This window comes from Coccomyxa subellipsoidea, assembly GCF_000258705.1.
Source record: "Coccomyxa subellipsoidea C-169, whole genome shotgun sequence".
In the NCBI taxonomy this organism is placed as follows: Eukaryota; Viridiplantae; Chlorophyta; class Trebouxiophyceae; family Coccomyxaceae; genus Coccomyxa; species Coccomyxa subellipsoidea.
Genome location: NW_005178026.1, coordinates 201,268 through 229,134, shown reverse-complemented (window position 1 = coordinate 229,134; position 27,867 = coordinate 201,268). Strand labels below are relative to the sequence as shown.

General features: G+C 52.8%; 5 protein-coding genes across 5 annotated transcripts; 2 read left to right on the top strand and 3 right to left on the bottom strand.

Moving 5' to 3' along the window:
• Positions 1–1,689: 1,689 nt before the first annotated feature.
• Positions 1,690–3,524, bottom strand: COCSUDRAFT_58092 (hypothetical protein; the record flags this gene model as incomplete). The annotated part of the gene is made up of 5 exons (XM_005644342.1): positions 1,690–1,814; positions 2,136–2,261; positions 2,693–2,821; positions 3,205–3,306; positions 3,506–3,524. The coding sequence occupies 5 exons, from the start codon at positions 3,522–3,524 to the stop codon at positions 1,690–1,692; spliced, it is 501 nt and encodes a 166-aa protein (XP_005644399.1).
• A 1,251-nt stretch (positions 3,525–4,775) lies between these two features.
• On the bottom strand, positions 4,776–7,868 carry COCSUDRAFT_44273 (hypothetical protein; the record flags this gene model as incomplete). The annotated part of the gene is made up of 6 exons (XM_005644341.1): positions 4,776–4,841; positions 5,206–5,294; positions 6,346–6,666; positions 6,920–7,204; positions 7,546–7,647; positions 7,799–7,868. 6 exons carry the CDS (start codon positions 7,866–7,868, stop codon positions 4,776–4,778), a joined length of 933 nt encoding a protein of 310 aa, XP_005644398.1.
• A 543-nt stretch (positions 7,869–8,411) lies between these two features.
• On the top strand, positions 8,412–11,914 carry COCSUDRAFT_34114 (uracil phosphoribosyltransferase). Its single transcript, XM_005644340.1, has 6 exons — positions 8,412–8,681; positions 8,997–9,218; positions 10,070–10,180; positions 10,469–10,550; positions 10,884–11,006; positions 11,381–11,914. The coding sequence occupies exons 1-6, from the start codon at positions 8,676–8,678 to the stop codon at positions 11,482–11,484; spliced, it is 648 nt and encodes a 215-aa protein (XP_005644397.1). The 5' UTR covers positions 8,412–8,675; the 3' UTR covers positions 11,485–11,914.
• Positions 11,915–14,091: 2,177 nt separating this feature from the next.
• Positions 14,092–16,930, bottom strand: COCSUDRAFT_58089 (hypothetical protein; the record flags this gene model as incomplete). The annotated part of the gene is made up of 5 exons (XM_005644339.1): positions 14,092–14,198; positions 14,571–14,672; positions 14,904–16,315; positions 16,513–16,586; positions 16,901–16,930. 5 exons carry the CDS (start codon positions 16,928–16,930, stop codon positions 14,092–14,094), a joined length of 1,725 nt encoding a protein of 574 aa, XP_005644396.1.
• A 1,632-nt stretch (positions 16,931–18,562) lies between these two features.
• Positions 18,563–27,654, top strand: COCSUDRAFT_58088 (hypothetical protein; the record flags this gene model as incomplete). Its single annotated transcript, XM_005644338.1, has 18 exons — positions 18,563–18,628; positions 18,800–19,364; positions 19,710–19,870; positions 20,421–20,585; positions 21,015–21,446; positions 21,621–21,814; positions 22,028–22,141; positions 22,410–22,485; positions 22,805–23,038; positions 23,316–23,645; positions 24,027–24,117; positions 24,399–24,552; positions 24,788–25,031; positions 25,370–25,514; positions 25,812–25,997; positions 26,361–26,579; positions 26,957–27,091; positions 27,533–27,654. The coding sequence occupies 18 exons, from the start codon at positions 18,563–18,565 to the stop codon at positions 27,652–27,654; spliced, it is 3,633 nt and encodes a 1,210-aa protein (XP_005644395.1).
• Between the last annotated feature and the right edge of the window lie 213 nt (positions 27,655–27,867).

The window sequence follows — 27,867 nt, the reverse complement described above, 5'->3', positions numbered from 1 at the left end:
CTTGATGAAGGGGCAAATATCAATGTGCTGAAGGACGACCATTGAAAAGCACTGTGGGTGCACCACATATCTGCACAAGAAAAACAGGAGGATGGTCACACGAGGATGTACCTGCTGCAGCAAAGATATCGAAGCTCTGCAGCATTAGCTGTCCGTTGATCTGCACATCGAACAGCCGAGTGCCTGGGGCTGTTGCGTCCAGCTCTGCATATCCACACAACATGTTCCCCTCTGAGTATGGGGGGGATATTTATAATATTATTATACATATTGAATGTCACATGCCTTTAATCTTATAGAGATGTTTTTGGTAGGGTGATTATTGAGGGCATTCCCACACTCTGAACCCTCCGTGTAGACACTGCATCACCCTTTCCCATGCACACCCACACCCAACCTAAGTGACACATGACTTTTCTTTTCGATTATTACTCTTGCAGCAATGAATAACAAGGTACCCTGCGCTGACAAGATCGATCTTCTATATTAGTGCATATAAGGATCGAGAATAATGGAAAGCAGAGCCTCAGGGCTAACTTGGCATCTAGTCTCTCAAAACGGAAAGCAGGTAATGATGACAATATATGAGATATGACGTGAAGGTGGATGACCGCAAAATGGCCCCTTGATCATGTCACGAATTACGGCGTAATTGTGTCACCTAAAACACTACAAATCAAAACTGCACAAGCCTAATATATATGACAAAACATGGCGCATTTCGCAAGAGGAACGCACCGATAAAGTCCAGAACAACAGTGTAGCCGGCAGAAGGGGTGAGTCCGTCGGCAGGTGAGAACACATAGCTGAACTCGGGCGCCAGGTGGTTGTCCTGATAGATCGGCCGCCGATCTTCTGGCGCGGATATTGCCTCCAATGTTGCCTCCCTTCCATCCCCTGCATTAAACACCAGCAACCCCCTTAATTACAATAATGTAGGGGGTATTCTCATTTTGCAAGACCAGTGGATAATGTTAGGCATACTCACATGCCCATTTGTGCATGTCTTGCTGAAGCCCTTTATCCCAATTTTCTTGCACCAGAGCAGTATGATCAGCGGGGGTTTTTTTCTTTCAATCTCATGGACCTCGCTGATCAAGAGAAGTGCACCAATTAGAAGGCCACTCAAGCACACTGTCAACTTGGTAGCCGGTGCAAAAACGGCCAAAAAAGCGCACCAACAAAGGAGTGATCCGCGGCCCACACGGCACCATCGCTGTCTGTGTAGTCATCCACAGCGCCAGCATTGATCCGCATCAGCGCTGGCACCAGAACCTCAATGCCTGCACTTGTGACATATCCATTACTAATCATCACCTTTCCAGTGCCAGAACTCTTTTGGCAGGGCCTTAAATCTGCAGCCACTGTAAGCCAGAATTGATGTCAAACCACCTGATGGGTTTCCCCTCTGACTGTGTGCATGATTGGCCATTAGTAAGCTACGCACCAAACGCAATGGCACTGCTCTACATGCTGCAAACAATGCTCTGTTTGGCAAAGGGCAATTTCTTTGGCTTGTCCCTGCATTGCAACCAGCTACCACACAGAGCAAGCCCCACACAGCCTACTTTTTATGGTGTTCAATGCACGTCTTTTAGGACAAAGCGGCAACTTGACATAACGGCAACAAAAAGTGCCGACGCCGCAGCGCGCACAGCGCAGCGGCCGCCAGGAGGGCGGCGTCCACAATCAATGAAACTGGAGCGCGCCTGCAACAGTGGCCCGGTCTGTGGTGCCGAAGAAGATGAGGGAGAGAACGCCGTCTGAGCCCAGCGTCACAGGAACATGCAGCACCAGTGCAACGTCCTTACCCCCTGCGAAAAGGAGGGCAGACCATTGCGTTACACCGCAATTCAGATTTAGCAGTTGAATGCATTTCTTGGGGCAACATAAAGTTTGAGGAGCTGGTGTATGCTGTGCTAGCCGGGTCGGCACAGCATTCAAGTAGAAGGCTTGAACATGAATTTGAGTTTCAACCAAGGCACTCTGCATGCGTTCTAAATGTGCTCAACTTTAGTCTGCCTGGCCGTGCAAGTTGCGACATTCCGTTTCAGAGCTTTATGAGATTTCCTATTCTGTACCTTACTTCACCCTCAAGATATATAACATTAGTCCCCTTGATATCCAGTGCGCACCTGCTCGTGAGAAGATGTCCAGGCCGGCAATCTTCTCCTCCCCATTCACGACCACTGAGAAGACCCGCGCACCAGCCGCCTCAAAATATGTCTCAGCAAAATGCAGCGCCAGTGTATACGTGCCACCTGCACATTTGAAAGACCTATCAATGAACCATACTGCGGCTTTTTATACCTGTCCTGCACGTCTGAAATGGTTACATCATTTTCCCCTCAAGCAATTGAATATTGTCCATCTCCCAAATACCGTGCCGGCTTGCCACCGTATTGACAGACCCATGTGAGGCACCTTCTTCCTGAACAGTAATGCAGGAATGCATCTCTGGAAGTCCTTGCTTCTTGAAATTCTCTGGCCTTTGGCAACTGGGTGGCCTCGAGGTGAGGCAATTCTTTAGGTGATGTTCTTGGGCTGGGCGGTCACGACCAAACCCAGAAAGGCAAGGGTTGCAGCGCACTTCAGCACAAGCAACTAAACTTGGCTCTGTTATGGTGAGTTAAGCAGCTGCGACTCTCCCGGTGTTGCATGGGTGCACGGGTGCAGAGCTTGACAAGCACACCTGGCATGAGCCCATCTGCCTTGGTGAACCCGTACTGGAAATTTTGGCCGGTGCGGCAGGTCCCGTACACGCTGTGAGCACCGTCCGCTGCCGCCGAAATATAGTCATTCGACTTGTCTGCATTGCCGCCTGCACAAATGCATTTAGTACAGTCCAGTTGTTCACCGATTACCACTTTTGCTGCTGGGTGAAAAATAGGTGAAGAATGAGTAGCACAGTGCATTGTCCCATATGTGCCAAGCCTGCGTGATGGCACGAATGGCACCGGTTCATGCTAGTCACGAGTCTGCCTGTCTGTTTCATAGTTAAAACAGAAGGTTGTCCCAGTGCCTGAGGGAGGGCTGTCTCTGCAACCCTGCTTTTCGTTTCAAGGTGTGTTTTTTCAACGCGCTTCAATTCATTATATCTTCTAAGGCGCAATATGCACTGGCAGAACGCGCAGAAGAATTGGATCTTCACTGGATTTTGCATTCTTCAGCAATCGTCTCACGGGGCATTCTGAGCAGACTCACCCACAAAGTTGTAGTCCTTCGACCACGTGTTGTCAGCTGTGTCGGTTAAGGCGGCCCCGTCCAGGCTTCCTGCATCGATCCTGATCACAGCCGGCTGGTACTCTGCGCAGAGCAATTAATTTCCTTCAGGGACCCAGCTCTGGCAAATGTTCAAATATTAAACAGGACTTGTCCTCAGGCCAGCAAATAACCGAAAGTCGGCGCTCATGGTTGAATTAATACATTCAAGAGAATCAAATACCTGCTAACACTGCAGTTGTGAGACCCAAAAGCGCAAGCAATGTTACAACGAAGGGTGTACTGCTCCACCGTCCTGCCATGGCTACCAAGTTTCCGAAGCCTGCATGTCATATTATAAATTAAGAGGATACCATTCAAATACACAGTATTTATATGGGATGAAACAAGGTCGATCGCATCACTGCCAATATCGGGGCTGACATTCGCACAAGCTGACATGTCCCAGACATGGCCAGCTCTTCGAAGCTGGTGATGCCAGCAAGCATAGCGTTCCCATAAGTCAGTTGTAAAATTGATATCTAATTGATTGCGGGTGCTTTTTGAGCAATATCAGGACATCACCGTTCTATTGACGCCTGGACATGCCTCAGATGCCGTGTCTTGCGGGCACGGCAGTGGCACGAAGGGACGATTGACGAGCGCTGCAGAGCAGAACTGCATCCGATTAGGAGTTTCAGTCCTCCTTTGAGGACTGCAAAATGCCTGAACGTGCGAGACGACTCGCTCAGACGGGTCCAAGGTTGAAGGTTCCCGTGTGATCACGTGCCGTATCCGTGCATGCAGTGCTGGGTCCAAAATTTTCTTTGCACATTGCCTTCTGTTTTTGTTTCCTACTCTCCTACCCAATCTGCACCAATGTTTAGGCTAAGAGTGTGTCGGGGGCGTGCCTGTCATATACACAATTTGCCAAACCTGTGACAGAAATCGATTTCGTGCGGCTGACAAAAGCTGGCCAGTGTTCGAATTGGCGACCAGGCGAGCTTGATTGGCGATTATTGAATTTTAAGGACGACAGTTGGTGTCACATAAGATTAAAGCACTGTATGAGGCAAGCAGCAAAGTGCACTGCTAGATGAGCTGGCATATGAGTCATATAAAGACTCATCGGTGGAATATTGCATGCAGGACAGTGGGGATTTCAATGGACAGTAAGAATTCTGGGTCCTGTTCTCTAGGCAGATATCATAGATGTTCAAGACAGCAAGACAAGGTCACCTGCAGCCATGCAACTTATCCTATGCCCGAGCCAGGTCTGCCCATCAACTAGATCCAGCTCCGGAGCTGATCACACAGAAAGGGATCCTGCCCACAATCTGACAAGGCAATCGACCCTGGGTCACATGGCCATCAAATGGACTAATATTCAATCCTTAACAAGTCTTGAACAACAGCAGGCGCGGCCTGTTCACTTGGACTTGGCCAAATGGGTGCATCCTAGGATTCCCATGTGGGAAGCAAGACAGCAGTCTCCTCACAATAAATTCCCCTTGAAACCCACCCAAATGAATGTGACAAACGGGTTCTCAAGATATTATTCTCTAAGATGTAATCTAGGCCTGCGCATCAATTTGGACTGCTCCGCCAGGCTTTGCTCCAAACTTCTTGCGCAGGTATCTCTGCACACGCGCACACAATTGTTACTAAACCACGCTTGTTCCAGAGCTAGGTGCGTTGTAGCAACCTCTCAATACTTCCTCACACAATGGCAGTGACATAATTTTCTTCAACACTCAATTGAGCTCGAGCTTGTTCTCACAGCACACTAACCCCGAACTTTGCTGAGCACTGACTATGTGAAGGTGAGGGCCAAGACATCTTCTTTTGTCGATCTGCCGGCGTTGCCTCAACTTATGGCAGATTCGTTGTGTGGCGCTGACATGACCGAAACAAGAAAGGAGCTGCGCAGCTGCAAGCACTGCACCTACAGGAGCTGGCACTTTGCAAAGGGAGACTTGGTTCTCCAAGTAAGAGCAGGCTCACCAGGGATAGCAGAGCCAGGACGGCAGTGACAATGAGCAGGATCATGAGCAGCCCGAAGAACATTCCCAAAACGATTCCGGCCAGTTGACCTCTGCTCACAAAGAGCACTCCTCCAGACTGCGCAGATATTCCAGTCGTCTGCATGGGTGTTCCCTGCAAGCAGTGTTTCTCATATTGTAAGGTTACCAATATACATTCATACATCACAAATATTATGTTCTACAGACCTGTTGGGAGCTATCTGAGATTCATTGGTCTTGTGGGTAGTCTTCCACTGCCCATGCATATCTTGAGATTCTCACAGGACATCCAGCGTGAAGCCATTGTGGCTTCAAAACTTTGCCTGAGAATTTGGGCCGAAGCCACAGAAGTGGCCAAAAACTAGGAATTGTCTGACTGGAATCCCTCCAAGCTGGCGCTTTTGAGGGTTTCTGGGCCTGAAGTAGGGGAACTTTAGCTTCTTGCATGTGTAACAAATTCCTGAAAGCCAATGAGTGGCCACTGGCCAAAAAGGGCCCGGAACATCATTACATCTGATGCTTTATTCTGTTTAGAGCCACATAGGCTTCAGGGAGCCAATAGAAGATATCCTGCCTGCGAGGCGACCGGGGTGGGGCTCTGGGGTGGACTGCTGGGTGGCGGGCTTGCTGCGGGCGAGGGTGATGTGGAGGGTGACTCATTGGCCTGCACAGCAAAAGTGAGAGCTATTAATCAAAGGGAAACGCAGACAGTAGGGGAGAACAAATAACTTGCAGGCTGTCTCAGTCCAGTCTGCTAGTGTGAACAGAAGTTCACCAAGGTACAATACTTGCGGATTGCACCGTGTCAGGGCTGTACTGCAGATGCATGCAACTGGCCTGAATCACTCTGAGGTGTAATTCTGATCTGACTTGAATGGATCCTATCACAATTGAAATAGCAGAGTATATTCACCAAAAGACTCTTGAATAAGGTAAGAATTTTGCAGCAATGACAGGCAAGCAACGCACACGCAAGCTTGCAGTCAATGCAGAAGGTCCCCTACCAAAGGGGTTGGCGGTGGTGTTCCGGCGGCCGGCACAGGACCCGGGCTTGGAGCCGGCGCTTCGGGTCTGCCCTGTCCGGGCCCCCCATTTGGCACATGCATGGGACCCCCCGGACCTTGCGGCGGTGCCGCATGGCTGGGAGGGGGGCCCACGGCGGGGGGCGGACCCCCAGGCGCGGCCGCAGGCTGCGGAGAGAACGCCGCGGACCCGGGCGGCTCCGCTGGCCGGGGATCCCCCAGGGCGGGGGCCCCCGAGGCCATAGCCGGGGGGAGCGCTGGCTTGGCAGGAGGAGGGGACGCCCCCATGGCCGCGCCGCTGCTGATGTGGATTCCGGCCAGGACGGCGTTGTTGACCGTGGCTGTAAACTGCAACGAGAGGGCGCCGGCTGCGTCAGCTGCTATCTGGAATGTTTCCCAAAGCGGCACGTCCTTGCCGCCTGCGCTTTCAAACCCTCGTAATAGATTGTTGCTGGAAGATTGGCGTATACTGTACTGCTCTTGCAACCGACCTCATACCTTCCTCAGACATTTGCAGCAAGTAGGATAATGCGCATGCAAGCGTTTCCAAGCCACATGCGGGAAGTTCCCCGGTAAACATGCCCCAAAAAGTTCCCCGAGCCTACAGGGTAGATCTTAGAGGCCATTGCAGGGATAAATGAACCTTGAGGGGTCGCAAATGTGCTACCTTACACCAGGAAGTGGCGCAAGGGTACGCGCCTGCAGCATAGTAGATGTCCAAATTGGTCAATAGCGATTTATTCCGGTTGGCAGTCACTGAGAAGAGCCGCTGGCCGGGGCTGTCAAAGTACAGCTCGCAGAACAGCAGCGTGACCGTGTAATTGTGGCCTGCCGCGAGGCCCTCGGTGGGGCCGAATTCGTATTCAAATCCGCCTCCCAGCCGGTTCGTCTGGTAGATGGCGCCTGTGCCGTCTGCTGCGCCCGTAATTGGGTCTTGAAACCCTTCGGTGCCCCCACCTACATATACATAAGATGTTTTACCCCTTCATGAATGCACATCAGCAAATCGAGTAGTATTACATTTGAGCCCTCCATGCAGGCACTCCTACCCATCGAACCGTGAGCGCCAACAAGCTTCAATGCATTTGTTCAAATCCATTGAGACACCAATCTTAATGTGTGGTTTATCATCTCCTTGGTCGTTTGTAACCACATGCAGGCCCTTAATTAGACCTTTCATTACCAGCACAGCCCATTGGTGGTGTTTTTCCCATGATATGCATAGATCAACATGCTACCACTAAACGGGAGTGTTCTAGTAAATGCAAGATGGGGACTGTAGATGCGTGAGTGCGGACCTGTATATCTTTGGTCTGGCAACCAGGTGTGGCCTAAAGTGTCCGTGAAATTGGATGGGTCTGTGTTGCCTGCATCTATGTATAATTCCACTGGCGCTGCCCCTGCCACAATATTAGCACAGCAATGGAGCTCAGCTGCTGGGAATTGATCTTTCGTAATCTACCAGGTGGCAAATAACACCTGTTATACAAATTTTCGAAGGTTCTCATATTCTAAGGCACACGGAGGTCTCGTTCAGTAAAGTCAGGTCACCTGTGCACAACAGGATTTGACTGGAGACGGCGAGAAGGAATCCAAGCACACAGCTCCTACCCGAACGCATATTGCTTGTTGTATGACCGAGTTCCCTGTCGTAATCAACGACAATCTCAAGCGCAAAGAGTCACTTTAGACAAGCTAGATTGTTTTCAGTCTCTTACATCGCGATTGAAGTTCGTGAATGTGGGGGAGCTAATGATCCTCCGCAGGCTTGTCTGTCAATTATAGATCTTATCGTGATTCTTTGTGAAATGCATGCAATTTCAACTTGCCTCACCTGTTAGAACTTCTCTAAGACGCCCGCAGGCGTCCCAAGAGTCCGAGCCCAATGGCTCAAGCTGCTCTTCTTCGGGCCAATTGTATTGCGAAGTGCCTAAAGCTGCTACATTGCAGAATTAGTCACCAACTGACCCGTTTGATGCAGTGTTTCATAACGTTCTCGAGGATGCCTGTTGCCTGTTGGAGCGGCGCTTTGTTCGTCGGAGCCTTGAGACCCTATATGTAACTCCTCAACGCCCTTGTAACCGCTCTAGACAAAGCCCTAAAAAGCTGCTGGGCCAATCCGCCATCCACCACCCCTCTTCTCCATTCCAAGCAGTCCTCTCGACCTTGTCAAGTCAAAATCTTGCGACTCGAGAAAATGAAACTGTGATACATAATAGATTCAATGGAAAAGGGGAGTGAAAAGTAGTGTTCTCTGTCGTGGAAGACTTCGATGGGTCCCTCACCCACCCAAGCCCTGCCTTTGCGGCAGCTAATCTTGCCTTCCTTGAATACACGGCTTCATCAAAAGGGTGGATGCCAGCATCGACTGGCAAGGAGGCGAGGCCTGCAGGCTGTGACATCCCAAACACCTTCAGGAAAGCAGCAAATGCTGGTATTTTTCCGCTCTCATACGTCAATATGAGTAGTTTTGGTATAAAACGAGTATCCATTGAGCCGCATGATTGCTTCGATCTTCAGTACTAGCAGCTCACGCACCAGAAGTCTCAAGCCAAGTCTGCTCTGCTCAACCCAATTTTTCGAGGCATGAGGACCTCCCGATCATCCGCCATACGCTAGAAGTACACACAGTGCCCTCAAATTTACCGGTAACCTCTCATAATGGCGTGCGGCCCTCCTCCTGGCTACCTCCATCGTCTACCACAGAGCCTTGCACTGAGCTTGACAACGTAATTCTCCCCCACTGCAGGTGTATGTCCCCAGCCACCCCCTGGTGAAGCACTGGCTGGCAGTGGCGCGCAACAAGCTCTCACCTCCGCCAGTTTTCAGGAGCGCGCTCGCTGAGCTGGGCAGATTACTCATCTACGAGGCCACTGCTCAGGGTGACTGGCTGCCTGTTCTGGAGGGCCAGGCAGAGACTCCCTGCGGCGTCGCCGACGTGGCATTTCTTGACCCCGGGCGACCAGTCAAGGCGCGTAAATACCTCCACACAAGACACTTACCTTGAGGCGAATGCAGGCTGTCTCAGTGTGGATGTCTCAGGGCATGGAACCCTTAAGAGGAACCCACAGAGGGCATGCATGGTGCATGGCGTGACCGCCAAAATGGCGCCGCTTATGTAGCAAGTTGTATCCCCTTGAACCTGATGATGGGATCCTGGCTTGTTAGTGGAGGAGGCTGATATGGTGTGGTGAGGTTCTGACCAGCGGAGCAGAGTTCTGAAACGCTGAGAGGTGTGTATGGGGAAGGAGGGGTGTTGACCGGGGCGGGCGGATGATGAGTGCTCTTGACAGGCGCTGCATACTCAGCAGGCCTTGAGGCATTGTCTGTGATGCACGCTCAGCGGATTGCCCTCCAATTCTGACGCCTGCCCTGGCCATATCTTTGCCGCTACCAGCCCTTCTCCATTGTGTTTGGGCCCTCTTGAAGAAAGGGTCACCGTCTGATTTCACCGCAGATGGCAAGTCTCAGGTCAATGGCACAACTAGACTGCCATGCTATGCACAAGTCGGAGGTTGTTGCGGCGTTTGGATAGACCCCTGCAATGCACAGAGCGCCTTTTTGGCATTTCAACCCTGGGCCCTGAGCCCTGGCCCCATAGCATTTGTGATACTGTCTGAGAGCTATCCACTTGGACTGCAATTGATGTGCTGTTGCTATATCTGCAATGGCGGGTGGTGCCACAACTGTGCGCAGGGCTGATAGAGAATGAAAATCAGCGCATTCAATCTCAACAGAGCCTTGACCGCACAGATGCACCACCGAACAACAAGAAGTGCAGATCTAGACTACCACTGATTGTTGCATCATTTGCTGTGCCAGGTGGTGCCGATTCTGCGAGCAGGGCTGGTACTGCTAGAGGCAGCTGCCACGGTGCTGCCGGGAGCCCAGACGTGCCACGTGGGTTACGTGAGGGATGAGTCGTCGCTGGAGGTCCGTGCCCCCGGTGTGCGGCATACACCACCCCTCCGCACATTTCCCAATTTATTTCCCCCCTAGATGTGTAAATGATAGGGTTTACAGACATTGAGAAGACTGCACTTGCTATACTGGCTTTCGTCAGGAACACCAATGATCATCTTGAATCTGATTCAGCAAGTCAGAGGAGAAGAGTGTGGCTGCTTGTTACTCCTGCGTGAGCACCTGAGCAAGCGTCCAAGATGATCCAGCAAAGCAAGAATTTCCTGCTGTGTGTGACCCTTGCGTTTTGGGTGCGCGCAGGCGACCGCATACTTGAATAAACTGCCTGCGAAGCTGGATGCAGATGACAGGATACTCGTCGTGGACCCCATGCTCGCCACAGGTGCCCTTCTGATTTACTGTTCAACATGCATGCACAGTGCATAGCAAAGCTTGAGCAGCGTTGGATTTCCTACAAGAGATGCAATTGCCCGTCTTGACTCCCTCAGGGTTGGAACTTTGGACATGGGATTTCTCCCATGCCCTGCTCAGTGAGATGAAAGCATGAGCATCTCCTCTGCTGGCTTTTGCAAGTATGTGCCGCCCATTGCTCTTTAGGAGACATGACAGAACCCAGAAGGCAGGAAAGCCCTGTTCCTACTGCCCCTATGTAAGGAGTGGGTTAAACAGCACGCATGTGTGGCTGCTGACATCATGTTGCTGACATGGCACGCAGGTGGCACAATGGTGCAGGTGCTGGATGACATCATCGCGCGCGGCGCATCCCCGGCCATGATCCGCATCGTGACAGTTGTCTGTGCGCCAGTCGCCCTCAAAAAGCTGTCCGAGGGCTACCCAGGTGCAGCTGCTCTCCTTTCACTGCCGCTGTTTATTTTACTCATTGAAACATGCTAGGCACGATCCGTGTCCAATGAATAACCTGCGAGGTAGACAGCTTTATATGCCCCCAGCGATTGGATGCAGCTAGTAATGCCTTGTGGTCTGATGAGCACAGCAGCTATTGCTGCTTGGCTCTCATCATACTCATCGCAGACAATTGAAGATGCACATCGGTCCTGCTGAGGTCACCTTGTTTGATTGATTTGAAAGCGTTTGCCCTGTCAGGCGATCTTCATTATGTTCACAATCAAAGGACTCCTATAATACTTCTGTGAACTTCAGTCTGTGTCGTCATTTTTGCGCAGGGCTGAATCTTTGCGTATCTCTGTGCAGGGCTGAAGGTCTACTCAGCCATGATAGACACGGAGCTGAACGACAAGGGTTACATAGTGCCTGGCTTGGGCGATGCTGGGGACCGCGCATTTGGCACCCTCTGATCTTTGGGTTGGTGAACCGTGGATCTGTGATTATTATTATTATTACACGCTTGTCCAGTCCTTCAAGGACCAGGTGCGTTTTGCAACACCGTGCTGATGGTGGATCTGTGATGGGCCTCACTAGATTGAGATCCACAGGTGAGAACTGGCGTCCTGTGCTCCATGCCATCCTGGTCTGGTTTTCACCACCTTTGAACATGCTGAGGGAGGAAGTGTATGATAGCGGGCGATTTTCTAGTTGCAATTTGGTGGCATTGAAACTGTGCATGGCGCTCATGAGCTCACTGTGTTCTCTACGATTTTTTAGGAGTTGAATGTATGCGCTGCAAGCAAGTGTGTCCGCTGAATGACTTCATAGAATTACTAACCAAAGGGTAGATGATGATCACTGTTGATAGTTAAAGAGATGTGTAGTGGATCCGCTTTAGTTAATAGCAGCGGCAGGCTCAGATGCCAGCGCTATGGGCCTGGGCGCCCCAGCTCCTCCTGCCTTGCCTGCCTTGCCAGCCGCGCGCGCCCGCGTGGTCCCATGAGATATTTGACTTCAACACGCCTGCTGTACACGCTTGTGGCATCAAGTACACACCTCCTCCGAACTATAAAAAGGTAAAAACGACAGAGAGACATCCACTGGATCCAGACCACGGTACATTGAATTTGGATGCACAATCAAGTCCATGCAGGGCACAAATTATAAATCCTCAAAGGTATTCTGAGTATATCGCCGGAGTTAGAGGGCCTCCTAGCAAGAGATCAGGCTGACAGCGAGAAGCCCACCGTGGGTGACCTCACAGAACTGTTTGAGCTAGCTAGAATCAATACTGTTCGCGGCGCAAAGCGATTAGAAAGTGGGTATACAAGACAGCTCTGTCTATGCTTACTTATTTCACAGACGGGAAGCATTAGCATTGCTGCCGAGCTAGTGCAATTTGCAGACCTTCACAACGCATTGCAATTGATTCATGAGGTGCCCAAACTAGCCAATTAGGGCACGCCATGGCACGCCCTATAGGGCCAACTATTGATCATGACTGGAACACTGATGATCATGCTTTCGAAGGATGAATGCTGAAACTAAGAATATTGTACCCCAAGGAACCTTGCACTTTGTGTTCTCAGACAACAATGTGAGAAATCAATGTCCAACGGCACCTGGAGTTTCACTGCAGATGGCATGTGTTCTCACTTGTGTCGGTTGCTGACGCCTGCTTGTGGTATCGGAGGATCTTGCAAGAATAGGAGCCAGCAGAGAGCTCGACTGGGTTTAACGGTGAGGTGTAGAGACAACGAAAGGGATGACGAAAGTGACAGTTGGTATGACTACTACAAGCTACACATCGCTTCCCCTTCTGGTCAAGACAATCTCAAATGGGTGCGAGAATCATGTCACACTTGCAGGCAAGGACACTAATCGTTAGTATTTCAAGCCCGGGTTGCCTGTGTAAGACGCACTGTGTGTGCCGTGCAGCTACTCAGACAAGACTGGCCTTCAAAGGAACAGAAAGAGCGCTTTTCAACATTCCTCATTCCTGAGATCTTTATGCCAGACAGCGATATCATTGAGGTATTCGGGATGGACAGCAAATCCTTTTCCTACAGGTTCTTGGGTCAGGTCAACCTTCAGATTTTCAAGCACTTGTTGCTTTGTCATGACAGGTCTTCCTGCAGAAAAGCAAGAAAGACCAGTTTTCTGTCCATAAAGTGATGCGGGCATCCCTCATGAAGTGCCAAACGTCGGCCCAAGCGAAAGAGTTGCTGAAGGCTGAGCTTGGCATTGCTGCTGCAGTCAGCGTTGACATCTTCTGGTCAGATGCATTGGACCCATACCTGGCTCATAAGAAGATGAAGCACGATTATTTCCATGAGTTCAACAGAGTGCATCCCGCACTGGGGAGTGACATTTCAGAAGCTGGTTGTATCGTAGTGGTGGATCCTGCATGGTATCTCTTTTCCTTGTTCAATTCGATCTTCTCGAGATGATGGATCCCAAAAGTGGTCAATAGCACAGAATCTCTCTTTGTCTTTCATATTGACAAGTCAACGGGTGTCTGCGCAGGGCCAAAGACCTTGGTTGAGCATAGTGGACAAGAATGAAAAGGCAGTGAAAGAGTGCTCTGCTGAGTCTGCCAGCAGGGCTCTGAGAGACATATCTAGACTGAATACCTTTGAAAGTTAAGGACTGCCTTCATGATGGATCAATTCCCCGATTTCTGGGCACTTGTCCAAAAAATGGTCGCTTGCCTGCCTAGATCTGAATAGAAAGAAGAAGCCGAAATGGCATGAGGTGCTTATCTCTAGTCCCAACATCCTGGGCAACTTCTCCTTGTGTAAAATAAAATATAGCATCAGTCTGCAGCTACAAGTCAAGCTGTGTACACAGTTGTCTCCTTGATCTCTAGCTGCACAATCCTTTGAGAAAGGTGATAGCTTCAGAAATAAATCACCAAATATATCTGAAAACTTTTCAGGTTGAACTTCTCAAGTTGAACTTTGCTGCACTCTGCATATTATTCAATCGCTTTTGAAATTTTTGCAACCTGGGACAAACAGTCACAAACGGTGGGTCCCTTTGCGCAAGGCATGCCACACTTTAACGCCTTTCTGCCCTCACGCCACTGAGCTGGTGGCCAGCTGGACATAGAGGCTGCGCATCTCGTCGTTGGCCGCATGCACCTCCCCAAACGCCTCCCTGTAACCTATCTTCTTCCTCTTGCCTGTGGCGCACCACAAACCTGTGACTACTTGATGCTATCTCAGACAAATTCAAAAGCAATGTAAGCAGGAGTGTGCACAGACATACAAGGCAGTGCGAGCAGCAAGCAATCACACGTATAGTACTATGAAAGGAATGGTACAAGCAGGACAGAACACATATGGCATGATGCCCTGACAGAATATCCTTGATGAAATATATATTCAAGGCAATGCGCCCAAGAGGTCACCCACGCTGGTTCTCAATATCCCACCATCGTGTAGCAACAAGCTTGGCTGCAACGAAACAATGAAGACATGTACAAGCGCAGTAACAGGCTCCACGCCTGTGCAAAAACAAGTGAAAGCCATTGACTGCACAGGAGGGGCTGTACCCTCTTTGTTGCCGCCCGCAGCGCCGTTCTTGAGGAAGGGGTCGCGAGCCCAGGTCTGCTGCATCTGCTGCCAGCGCGCCACCCTGTCCATCCTCCGGGGCCCTGCACAGCAAAAGGCTCATATCCACAGATCCCACTTTACCTTCTGTTTTCTTTCGCCGAAAGCTTGTCCTGAAAGTGGGGGCAAGGGGAGTAGAACCCTACATTAACTCCTACAGTATTCTACTCCCCTTGGTGGGGGCTCAGTGAGGACTGTTTGGACCTTTAGTCAAGGGTGACCACAGTATAAAGACTGCTCAAGGATTTTTTGCGGTCATGACGAGGGACCCCCACCTTTGACGCTGGTGACCACCGAGCGGGGGATCCCGGCCGCAGACCGGGGGGTCCGCTGCGGCGCCGACTGCGGCCGATTCTGGTCCGGCCACTTCTCCGCCGCGCCCTTTTCATTCCCCCGCTGAGTGCTCAACACACGCGCCGAGGCAGGAAATGAGGGAATTGACACGTGTGCGTCCGCGTTATTATGCGCTGCCCTCCGGCTGCAGCGCGGCCGCTCCCGTGCCGGGGGCGCCGGCTGCAATGAATAAACGCGGGACGATGCCAGGTCAGCCGCCAGCTGAGGACCAGGCTGGCAGCTGAGAGGATGTGCCCGGGCACCGACGTCCACCCACTGTCTTGCTGTCCCCCCGGCTCCTGCTGCTCGCCTGTTCTGGCCGCTGAGATTTCGATTTGAGCTGCCGGCGCGCCGAGGCGAGCGGCCGGCGCCGGGCAGCCGTTCTGTGGCGTCCCTCTCGGGGTACAGCGGCGCGTGCAGCAGCAGCTCGTGCCATGGCACGCGAGGGAGTTCCCTCTCTCCATGCAGCCCGTCCTGCCCCGGGCCCACATTTCCTCTGCTGTGCTCAAGAGCCGGCACTTCCGCTGATGCACCTGTCTGCAAGCGCTCATCCTGGACTGACCTGCCGCCAGGAAATACACCAGGAGAGTCCGCTCTGATTGGCATGCCATCTCCGTGGCCGAGTACCTTGTCCAGGATGCTATTGCCGCAGAAGAAATGGCTCTCTCTTGCGGAAACTGAGCCCGGCAGCGGGGGCGGCGGCTGCTCGGTGTCCCAATAGGTGCCGCCGCCACAGCAGGCGGCATTGCTAAAGTAGGCGGACGCGGCGCCGTCCCCAGGATTGGCACCGTCGCCAAAAATGGCTCCGGAGCCGCCGCCGCCAAAGTAGGCGTCCCCGTCAAACCCGGTGCCGCCGCCACAGTAAGCGTCCCCGCCGAAGCAGGCTGAGTCAGCTGCCGCTGAGTCATGGCCGCGGTGCAGGCCATGATCGAAGTTAGGGAGCTCTGCTGCCAGCACTGCCGCGCGCGCTGCCAGCTCAGCGTACATGCCAGAGTAGGCACTGGACACGTCAGCTGCAGTGAAGCTTCCCTGATCCTCCTGCTCCCAAGAAGTTTTGCCCCTGTGGACCGGGGATGCACCCTGCTCCGAAGCTGCAAGCCGTTCTGCGCGCGCCTCGTCCAGGCTGGGACCTGCTTCAATATTGGCTGATCCAAGTGTGTCGGCAAATGGGACGTGAGAGCCTCCGAATGTGAATACAGAGGGCAGACTGTGGCTGTCGACATTGCGTGCAAGGGCCACAGAGGATGGGGGCATGCTGACATCACTCGCTGCATGTGCAGCTGCCGCAGTGTGCTCTGGCCCCTCTGTCTGCAAACTCGCTGAGTCTTGCCGTGCCTCGACACTGGCTGAATCCCTGCGCAATCCACCCTAAGGAATTCAGCAAAAATTTGGATTGATGGCATACTGGCACCATTTATTAACCATGTACTCCAGGCAGGCAAACCTCCTTCCAGTGGACCCGGCTGGAACTGATGGGGCCCTGCAAGAAGACGCATCAAGTCTCTTTCTGGCTGAGTGTATTGCAGAAAATGTCTGAGAGTTCGTGATCACCTAACAGGACTGCCGGCGTGTTGCGGCTGGCTTTGGCCCTCTGCGGCCTCCTCTGCCCGAGATCTGCTGTCCTCCTGAAGTGGCAAGCATTTGTGTATGGCCGTGAAGCTCATTAGAAGTGCAGTATCAGAGACGGGTCTCTCTTCATGCCAGGCATATACAAGGCAGTGTCAATTCTGCACAACTCCGATAACGTCGCAGGCCCAGCATCTTACCAAAACCTGAAATACAGATCATTCAAAAGCCATATGCGCAAGAAGCCTGCAATGTAGATGTCATGAGAATCAGCCGCACACCTGCTCGCCACTGACTTCAATTGCTGCTGCATTCAGCGTATCTGCGCTATTGTATGCTAAGCTGTATTCTTGAGGATAGGCTCCCGCCTCACTGTCTCGTTGTTCCAGACGTGATTCGTCATCCTTCCCTCGATCTGACACTGCTGCGCTTGTCTGCTGTTCGCTTTGAGATGCTATAAAGGACACCTCAAGCCGATCAAGACTTCTTCGCGCAGCAGCGCTGCTGTGGCTATCTGACGGCTGTAGATCCACAAGAAAGGATGCATATGACGTTCCAGGACTACTAACGACGCCCTGTTGGCTCGCAGGGCTTGCATCCCAGTGGTCAAGGCTGCCTGCTGCCCAGCTCTGACTTTCGATCGGGATCGCAGTAGACTGCGCACTGCCCTGAGGATTTTGCTGATCGGCTGTAGGATCGTATAGAAATGGAAGGCTGACTCCATCACGCGCTTCTGCACTGTCACTCTGACCCAACTCAGCTGCTTCCTTCATTGCTTTCGTGCTGCCGTCTTTGAGGAAGCTTCTTATGACATGATCTGGGATGTCATGGCCAAGCAGAATGAGCTGCTCCTTCACAGCCTCGAAAGTCACTCCATCAGTGGCCAGGTAGGCCTGCATGGTGATGTCTAGTCTTACTTCCCGCCTTGAAAATATGAATTGTTAGCTTACATCTGAACGCACGATTGTGTACAGCTCAGTCGAAGAACAAGCGATCCCTACAAGTAGCAACAACTGGGATCCGATCGGGAAACCGAGGAGATGATTAGTCCGTTGACAAAAATAAATGACGCCGTCTAAGACCGTGGCAATTCAAATTTCCATCACACAAGCGCAATCTCACAACGGTCAATGCACATGTAAACCGAATTTGCATGGCAGGAGCATCGTGTGTTTATTCATCGTTCTATGCATGTTATAGTGTGCTAAGCGTGCTTTGAAACCAGCGTAGGAGTGACACTGATATGTTGATGTTACTCTGACAGCTGTGATATCCAAGAGCTGCCTACGACATTGTAACTGTCCCACAACAAGAGCTGTTGATTTGATTGATTTAAACAAAACTTAGAGCTGTCCCAAGGCGCAAGATTTTGGTCTAGGCTTATTTCTTGGAGTAGGCAGTTGGGACTTATTCAGCGTCCGAGACGATAAGCAAGGCCAAAGATCCGGGCTTGATGCCTGTTGCAATCCGGTACTAGGTAGAAATTAATGTTGCCACAGTCAGACACGCAAGCGACGTCGCCAGCCGCGCCTAACAGCGTCCAGCAACACTGGCCAACAAATGACATAGATCAGCCTGAGTCTGTTGCGGGGAAGGTGCAGCAGAATGGACATGTGCTAAGTGACACAAGCGAGGATACTGTACCATCCAATCCAGCTGATTCAGCTCCCAAGTGGGCAAGCAGGCCAGTGAGTGGCAGCAGCTATGCTGACACGCTCTCCTCATCAGCCTTGCACAGCTCTCAGAGCAAGGAGGTCTGGCGAAGCATAGCGTTTGAGGCTGTGAACAAATCCACGAAGGGGCCTAGTGAATCTGTCACAGCTCCAGCTGGAGCAGAGAAGGCAGACTCAGGTAGGAGCCATTTTTCTGCAAAACTCAGATAATTGTCATCCTTTTGCTTTGCAGTTTGTCGCAATGCCTGGCAGGTACCTTAGCCATGCGAGCATGAAAGGCTCGCTTTGCTGTGCTAAGGCAAAGGCATTGCTGTGCAGGGATACTGGGTGCTTGGAGGGGCGGACCAGGTCTAGGAAACACCATGAATGGACCAACATCTGATTTGCTCAGCACTGCCACCCAGGGCAGCACAGACTCATCGCACATGGTGCGCACATCATGGTCTTGTCCACACGTCAAGAACCAAACATGCATAGATGCGTAGCACCGTGCCTCTCTGCGTGCTCCTGTGTGCCGGCTCTGCAGGCATGAGCATGACGGCTTACACAGGTACGGGTTTGTCACAGCAGTGCAAGTATCTGTCTGCCTGCTGGAACAGGAGGCTGGACCCTCGGCAGCTGCGCAGCCGACGCTGCTCAGCGCAGAGTCAGTAGAAAAGGCGAACGCAAAGAGGGCCAGCAGCAGCCGCAGCAACAGCTTTTCTAGTGAGGGCATAGCATCCTCAGAGACTTCTGCAACTGTGGGTGGTCCCTCAGGCACTGCAGATCCACCTGCACTGTCAGCACATGGGGATGAATCAGCGCTCAGCGATCACAAAGCAGAGCTTGCCACAGCAGCGGCATTCGGCGGCACAGCGCTATCAGCTGCAGGTCTCCCAGTAGACAGCAAGGTGGGGTGCGTGCCAGAAGAGGCGGCAGAGGAAAGTGGGCAGGCTGGGCAGCTGTCCTCTGCCCAGGGTAGGCAGCCCGAGGCTTCGGCGCCAGATCAGGCAACGCGCGCACCGGTGGAGGGAACGTCGGTTGCAGATGCAGACCAGGACGCCAGCTCAGCCCCAGCTGCCAAGGGCGCCAATGTGGCTGTTTCAGCTGTCGTGGGCGTGGGGCATTCAGAGCAGCAACCTGTTCATGCGCAGACTCAGGAGCCACTGGTGTCCCTGAACACAGGTTCGCTAACCTCTTCATCTGCCCATATCTCGCCGTCTTTTGAAATGTCACATCTGAAACGGTGTCCTCGCGCACTGCATGAATCTGTAACACCATCCTTATACTTAGCCCTTGAGTCAGCCCTTTAATCGGCCGTCAGGCTGTACAGTGTATCACACTTGGCTGATATTAATTTCAAGAGAGATTGTGCTTGTCTGTCACAGTGCAGAATGCATACGGATTAAATGCATATATGGGTCCTCCGATCATTACAGAGTTGACCAGATGATTTCAGAATGGGCATCCTGTGACAGCATGCACAGCAGGAATGTGGCTTATTGAAGGGCTCCCCTTGTGCTCATTCAGGCAACCCATTTGCGCGGGGCCTGTCGCGGCCGTGCAGCCCGGTGAACGCATTCGCAGCGCACACCCGCTCGCGCTCGATGCCTTCGTTTTTGTTCGACGACCCCCGGCCCTCCTCCGCGCCTCCCTTTGTCGGCAGCCCCACGGCCGCCGCTGCAGCGCAGGTGTTTCTTTATTTTGTTTTTGCATATCAGCATCAGTTTTCAGCCTGCCTGCACTCTTCTCACTGCATCATAGGTGGTCTTTTTGAGTCTCACATGTTCTTTAGCTTGCCTGGCATTGAATCCCAGGTTTTGCTATTTTTTCGCGTGTGTCGTTGTGAGCTTATGCAGCTTGCCTCCCCTCTTGTCACAGCATCTTAGATTTTACTTTTGAGCCTCGTATGCTGTCATGGTCTCATTACGCTTGCTGCATTTCATGTGTTGTTTTGTTCTCTTGCATGTCATCATGAGCTCGTTGAGCTCGCCTGCCCCCTTGTGACTGCATGCCCGGTGTTGTTGTTGAGCCTGTCATATTTCATGCGCTTTCTCAGCCTGGCTGGCCTCTTCCCATCGCCACCCATCTCAATCGGCAATGCTGCACTTCTGTAGGCAGATATCACCAAGCAGACAAGTTTGGCAAAGGCTGGAATGTTGTAGAGTCGGAGCTCGTTGGCTTTAGACACAAAAGATCTTGTGAATCTGCAGACTTTCATTGGACGCTGCTAACATGCAGGTGCAGGCTACACAGGCGCCAGATCAGGATGTGCCACCTCAACATGCGCCAGGTCAGCATGCGCCAAATCAGACGAGTGGCGCATGGCTGTACCAGGTGCAGCCGTCGCCGGGGGTGTGGCTGGAGGGAACGCGCGCCAGACCCGTCGATGTCATCCTCTCTGAAGTCCTCGGCATGCCCCAGGCAAGACAGGCCCCGACGAGTGACAAGCCGGCAGGAAATAAATGTGGGATTGGGCAATTTTGACCTTCATCAGTGCTACGCCTGTAAATACTGTCCTGACGCGCTGGTGCAGGACTGGATTGCACATGTTATCCACCGGACCCCAAGGTGCCCATCTGACATGGTGTAGATGAAGGCACTGAACGACACCAGTGATTGCGGGTCTCAGAATGAGTACTACAGTATCATGGGTCCCAGACGTGGCAGGATCTGTGGCAGCTACAGTGCAGTACAGTGGCTTGGGAAATAGGGTTCAGCAGACATTTGAGTGCTGATAGACGGGACATGGGCAGGAATTCTATCACATGCACTTGGAGCAATTCAACTTCATCTTCAACTTCATCTGATTCTGCCATGGCTGGGGCATTGCAGGTTGGGGCCGCAGCGGCAGGGCCAATTCATGCGCGGCAGCAGCGGCAGCCGGAGAGAGATATTGCTGACAGATCAGGAACCTCTGCCGCTGACTCGCTGGCCCCACTCCCCGCTCACGCCGCTGTCACAGCCGCCCCTGCACCTGCAGACACTCTCCCAGCAATCACAGAACAGGGGGACCAGGCGGCTTCATGGGACTATTGTTTCCCAGAGGCGGAGTGCACGTTCCCTCCCCAGCACTCCACCTCAGCAGAGCAGACTCCAGGGCAGCTGCAGAGGCCACTGGCGGATTTCGACTGCGGCTTCTCCACCGATATGGGCGCCGCTGCTTCCCGGCAGCTGCCAGAAGCCGGTCCTCCCACCTCCGGATCAGCCGTCGCCGGGGGGTCCTCCTGCAGCCGAGGGAATCCGCTTCCAAATCAATTTACCACGGTACGTGTGAGATACACAATCTTTGTGTACTCTTTGTCACGTCCTTGCGAGATTTTTCTGTCAGAACTGCTCTATTCAGAGCTGTTGACTGCTGAGCGTCCTGAATGCTGCACACAGGTTTTGCATGAGTGAGTCAAAAACTCCTGCGAAAGACTTGAATGTTGTGACGTGCAGGCAAAGCAGCCACCGCCGGGGGTTCCTGCATGGACGGAGGGGACCACGAACTTCCCCCTTCTGCTGCCAAAGCGCGAGGCGCCACCGCCGCCGCTGCCGCCGCCGGCAGTGTCGGCCGTAAACCCGGCGTGGCATTCCCTGCTGCCAGCTCATGACATGGGGCATCACCTGCGGTCTCTGACAGAGCTTTCCAGGTATGTCACCTCTCAGCTGATTGCAACACACTTCACGGCTGATCTACCCTGTATAGCAGGAAACATCAAGATTTAGTGTATCTAACTCTAATACACACTGTCAGATGTAGTAGCACCTGCTGGAAGGTGGGTGATTGCTTGCAGATTATTTTAAATTTTGGACATGCAGCCTAAGTCTCACTTACAATTTCATGCCTGTTCAATCGTCTGCAGTTTGTCAGAGGGCAGCGAGGTCGGCTGTGAGGGGCCAAGTGTAGTGGCGGCGGATGACGTGGCGCTGACATGGCGCCCCATGCGCCAGGCGGACAAGGACAGCTGCCGCAGGGCGTTCCATTCCAAGGCAAGCCGCAGTCTCTTTTTCTTGCAGAATAAAATCCAGGCACCAAGCCTTGCTGCCATCCAATTGCTTTGTACTTGTTTGCGTCTGGTCACGAGATCCGGCCATTAGTGCCCAGCGGTTGCTCCAATTGCAGTACCAATTGCAAGTGTGAACTGCAGAGCATACTGTTCCCCAGCAGACGAAGCTGGACCCGTGCAAAACTCACAAGCATACCATGCACCAAATCCCTCAAGCCAACACTAGTACATTGTGCAGGGGGCACACAAAACAGGGCCGCATCACTGGCAGGCTCTTTCTTGCCACACGGTGCACCTATCAGAGCAAGGAAGGGGTGCAGCTTCATGATTTAGGGTGCAAATTATGCTTCTTGGTTTGAAACACCATAGCCAGTCGCCCAATCTAGAGGAGCACTTGAGAAAATGGGGCCAACCTCCTTACGGCCTGCCCAACTTTGATAGAGCAAATAAGTTGCTGGAGAGCTAAAGACAACAGCAGAGCCACAGGTGACTTAAGAGTAGAGACTAGGGAGTCTCTGAGCAAGCGCCTATGTGCGGACCATGCTAGTTCAGAGCGAAGCCCCTGCAGACCTGCATGCATGAATTTTAAAACCAGCAAGCGCCTCTTCAAATTCCGGGTGGTCTGCTACGCAGGGGCACGCGAAGTTGGGAGGGGTGTCCAGGGAGGACGCAGAGATGGTGCACAGGGAGCTGCGTTTAAAAGAGCCATTCGAGTCTGTGTGGGCGCTGGCGGACTGGAACGCCGCCGAACGGCTGAGCGAGACGCAGTTCATGCTCTTCATGTTCCTGCTGAAAATGCTGAAGAAGGGACGCCCCCTGCCGCCCCGCCTCGGCCTCACGCAGGCGCGTTCCCTCTTGCATCCAAGAGTGCCAAGTGCAATGCATGTCTCTTTGTCTATGGTGACAACAATTCAGGAATGCAGATTTCTGCATAATACTGGGTATAAATCCTTGGATTAGAGAGAGAAAAGATCAGTCGGGCAAAGCCTGCATCAGCAGAGGGATGTCCCCATTGCTGTGACGTGGCAGCAGCTTTCCGAGCATCCATGCATGGCGTCAGCAAGCCAAGGAATGCAGTCTGCATGAGAATCTCTGCTTTCCACAAGCCAGCTCAGGTGTTCAAGACACCACTCCCCTAGTGCAGGTGTCCTACCTACTGGGCATTCCAGCAGAGCAGCTGCTGCCACCAGCCACAAGCATGCCACAACTCCTGCCCTGGCCCGAGTTAGTTCCACCCACCCCGGAGCTCCTGCCACAGCCTGCAGTCACTGGGAACGAACCTCTCCAAGATCCTGCCACGCAGCTGCAAGCAGCTGACAGGCAGGTTGGGAACGCGCCGAACGTGCAGGCGCAGCCGCGGCAGCCATCCGATCTCATACTCCGGCTGGCAGCTGGCGCAAAGGCGGCGCAGCAGCAGGCGCCTGATCAGGCTGCGGCCAGTCCAGAGGGAGTCAGCCTGAAGCAGCCGCTGCAGGTAGGACCATGTTTCACCCCTTCACATATAAGTGGCCCCGGCTGGCTGAGGCGGTACAAATACTGAGCTCCATGCCACGGTTGATTGCGTCTTGCTTGAAATTGGCAAGTTCATCAAGTTTAATTGCAGCTTGTCTGCAAACGCACCTTGCCTCTGCCAGGAGAAGTGTGCAATATAAAATGATATATTTGATTCGCGAGATTCCTGTCATGGTGTGCGCTGATGGCGTTTGCTGATTGCTTTGCCTGGTCATGCAAGCACAGGTTCAGGCTCACAGCAACAATCATCTTGGCATGGAAGCCATTGGGTGCAGTGCCTTCTTCTCAAATCACAAGCTCAGATTCAATTTACGGGTGATCTTGAGTATGGGATCATGCGCAGGCGGGCGCGGGGGGCGTTAGGGGGCGTTCTCCGCCGCTGCCGGCTGGGAGCCCCTCCTTCTGGCAGCCCTTCGGGGCCGGCCGCGCGGCAGGTGGGGTCCCTGCAACTATCGTATGCTGTTCAAGCTGACAACGCAGGTAGCAATATTTGCTTGCTGGAGTAGAGTAGGGTGTTGGCCGATGTTGCAAAAGTATACCTGGTGCATATCTTTGCCACACTGTGGCTTTGCGCGAATCTTTCTCCTGGATTTCCGTCTCACAAGGCTTCTATCCACATCTCAATCATGCCAGCCTAGAGGATCTCTTTCACAGGAACACAAGCAATTGTTTTGCTATCGAAATATCTCTGACAAAAAAGATCCCAATGGTGCAGGTAATCCCCGCCCGGCATCTGCCCCGAGCCCGACGGCCGTGCGCGCGGCCGCCGCAGCCGTAGGGGGTCCCTTCGGCCGGGGGGTCCCCGCGCCAGATCAGGCCACCCGCGACATCTGGCGCCCATTCGACGGCGTGCCTGCCAACGGCCTCAGGTCCACACTCTACGATCCCTGCATCTCAGAATTCAATCTGCTGATCCACAGACCTGTCTTTGCATTCCTGCTGAATGTGTAGTGTTATACAGGGTCTGATGTAGGGCACATGTCAAATTCCACTGTGGTGCTTCAGGGCCCAGACTGGCATCTCCTGCAATGCAAACTTACAGACCTGCGTCTGCATTCTTCCTGTAAACACAGTGCCTGACCTATGATTTGCACGGTGCTTCAGGGCCCAGAGCCATGCGAACGGATCCGGGCTCTTCGACACGTCGACCGCCTCGGACGAGGAGTGGCAGCCATTCGAGCGCGCTCCCGTTGTGAATTCGAATATGGATTCAAACGAGTCACAGTGGCGGCCGGACGCCTGGGCGGCAGATAACGGGCATCCCCCGGTGCATGCGCAGTCAGTGCCTGTCTCCTGGGGCGATGCCGGCGCCCGGCCGCCAACCCGAGCCGCCAGCGCTTCTGCTGAGGTGAGGCAAACCCATCTGTTCCAAGCAAGTTTCAATATTTCCAGTTTAGTGATTCGTTGGGTCTTGCTTGCATCTGGCGAGTCCATGAAAGGGTAGTGTATGTGGCAGCCTTTCATGCAGCTTGTCTGCCGACGCAAATTTGCCTCTGACTGCAGTGAGTGATATGTGTGACTGTATTGTGTGCTGGTGCCTGCTCACTAAAAGGGATCCCGCCGAGGGCTTTGGTGTCAGTCAATCAGAGCATGTCCCACGCAGTCATTTTTAAAGCTAATCTGTGTCCTGCCATTATGCTTGGGCGGTGTCATCTACGCTCATGTGATGTCTGATCTGTGACTCAGGGCCGGGAGCAGGCGCGTATTTTGAACGGGACAGGTGCGCGGAGAGGGAACGCGCAGGGACTGCCGCCGTCTGGGCAGCAGCAGGCACGCCCCCAGACGGCCGACCTGCTGTCCACCTGGCCACAAAGGAGCAGCCTCAGAGAGGGTACGCCTTCTCATGCTTTGCCTAGCACACAGACCCTAGGATCCGACTACAGTTGAATTGAAATGCTTGAAGGTCAATTGAGATTAGAAGTAGGGTATCTCTCCAGTATCACTGTTTCTCTTTGCAACATGTCTGCGGGAAGTCCGTTGCACATCCAAGATCTGAACTGGCACCCTGGCTACCTTAGAAGATACACTTGCGCATTGCAGGCACATGAAAGTGTTACAAGGGGCAGTGTTAAAAAGGTCACATGGAAATTTTTGGAGATATATTTCTAGAGTCAAGCATGTTGTGCAGGCATCCCGAGCCCTCGCCGCGCCTCCCCGGCGGCTCCCGGCTCAGGGGCCACGACACCGCGCTCGCTGTCACCGGACAGTCACCCGCCCAGTCATCACCCGATGACTCATCACCCGCCGAGTCACCAGCCGGCAGGCGCTGTCAGCCTCTACAAGCAGCCCACCCTGCGATCCGGGCCCTCTGCAGGTGCCCTTCATTTGCGTGGTTGCTTGTTCTAGACATTGTAAGAGGGTTTCAGATCTGCTGGAGTTCAGACATCCTCTGTCTCTCTGCAGCAGTGGCAGCAGCAAATCCTCTAAAGGAAACTTAGCTATTCCCCATCATCGGAGAAGCGGCGCCATCAGTCTCTCCGCACTATCGCGGTCATACAGAGCCGTTTTCAGGAGCCGAAAAAATCCCCGTGGCACTGCTGCCACATCCTGCCAGTCCGAAACACTTATAACGATTGACTAAGGTTCCATATGCAAAATCTATCAGTGAGTGTCTTCCACACTTTTTTCCCCATGCATGACTGTCTCTCACACGGGTTGCTTGGCGTGCCGGTCTCAGGCGGCGTGCGACTGCTGGCGATAACAATAGAGCGCGCCAACCTGGACTATCGCAAGCCGCTCGACCGGCCGGTGTTCTGCGTGTCGCTGCACGACGCAGACGGCCGGCCGCTTGAATCGCCCCAAGACACCCCTCCCGGACATTTCGACCGCAGCGGCCGCTGCGTCGGCGCGGGGCACACTGTGATCTTGCGTACGCCCATGCGCCAGATGCCACCCGGTGCGATCCAGAACTAAAAAACACGGTCTTTAGAAGTTGAACGATTAGCCATGCCTTCTGCACGCAATAGCCTGCTGGTCAGGGCCATGGCAATGGTTTGTGCTTCATGCTTTCCCGCGCACAAGATGGGCCCCCATTGCTTGCAGAATTCCTAACTTCCCAGGTGCGGTGAACTCGGCAATGAGCTCTTGACAGAGCCTCCCTGGGAGCATGGCCTGGCTTCTACAGTACTTGACACTCGATATTTGCCCAGATTGAAGCGTTGGGGTATGTGGAGCTGGAGTACACCCCTGCCTTTGCACATTACCCCCTGTTTGATATTTGATACATTTTCTATTTTTATGTACTTGAATGTGAGAACATGCGTTGTGGTGCAGAGGCGGTGGTGTATGTGGAGCTGAAGCACTGGAAGAGCGCCAGCCGGAAGATGAGCGTGCTTGGATGGTCCTTCGCGCCAATAGAGACCCTTGTCGATGCGTCATCTCCCCCGGATGACCCCACCCCTCGCGCAGGTCTGCCCTTTGATTTTCCCCCTGTCTTTGCTTTCCGTGCTTATACTTTAGTGTTTTCTGCTATGTACATACCTGGATGCAACAGAAGTGCCTGTTTGGGTGCATGGGAACTCCAGCCAAGAGTGACAGATTGCAGTAATTTTGAGCCCACATCCTTTTGGGGCTCATGTACGCATGTCTACTTTGCGTGTTCTGCTTTGCTTCTTCTGTGTGCAACGCTTTTCTGACCTCCGCAACTTGAGTACTTCTAGAAAGAGGAAAGAGGAAGATGCATCATGTCGTTGCCATCCAAAGAGGCTGATCAGATATTTTGGGTGCTCGATCCCAAGCACTTCTCCCAACACAGCTCTGATAACGTGAGCCACATGCGAACACTTGTCCTGCCTCACAGATTGATGCATTTCATTGGGCCTAAACAAAAATTTTACTGGATTTCTGCAGGTCAGCTGTTCCTGCACCTGTGGAGGAAGCCGCTGGATCTGACTGCGCACCAGAGGAGGATTCAACTCAAGGCACTGCACCCGCACGAGCACGATCTGTTTCTCACAATTGCCAGCGCCTGATTTTGGTCTGTTGATGACATGAAATTCTCTTGCATTCTAGTGAGCCAGTTGAATTTTTGGTAGGAGGCTACAGTGCAGAGTACGGATGTCCAACAGGATGACAGTAGACTAGAGATGTTGAAAAAGGGAGGAGACTCGGCTCTTGTGAAGGCTTGGAACGTTGTGGCAGGCCCCAGACAGGCATGATTCTGATGATTCTGATGAGCACTGTTG

What these genes read in the sequence shown, in the direction of transcription:
- COCSUDRAFT_34114 (XM_005644340.1), top strand. An exon ending in GGGATGAGTCGTCGCTGGAG is followed by an intron (nt 10,181 to 10,468) that starts GTCCGTGCCCCC and finishes GGGTGCGCGCAG; the next exon opens with GCGACCGCATACTTGAATAA. An exon ending in GGACCCCATGCTCGCCACAG is followed by an intron (nt 10,551 to 10,883) that starts GTGCCCTTCTGA and finishes CATGGCACGCAG; the next exon opens with GTGGCACAATGGTGCAGGTG.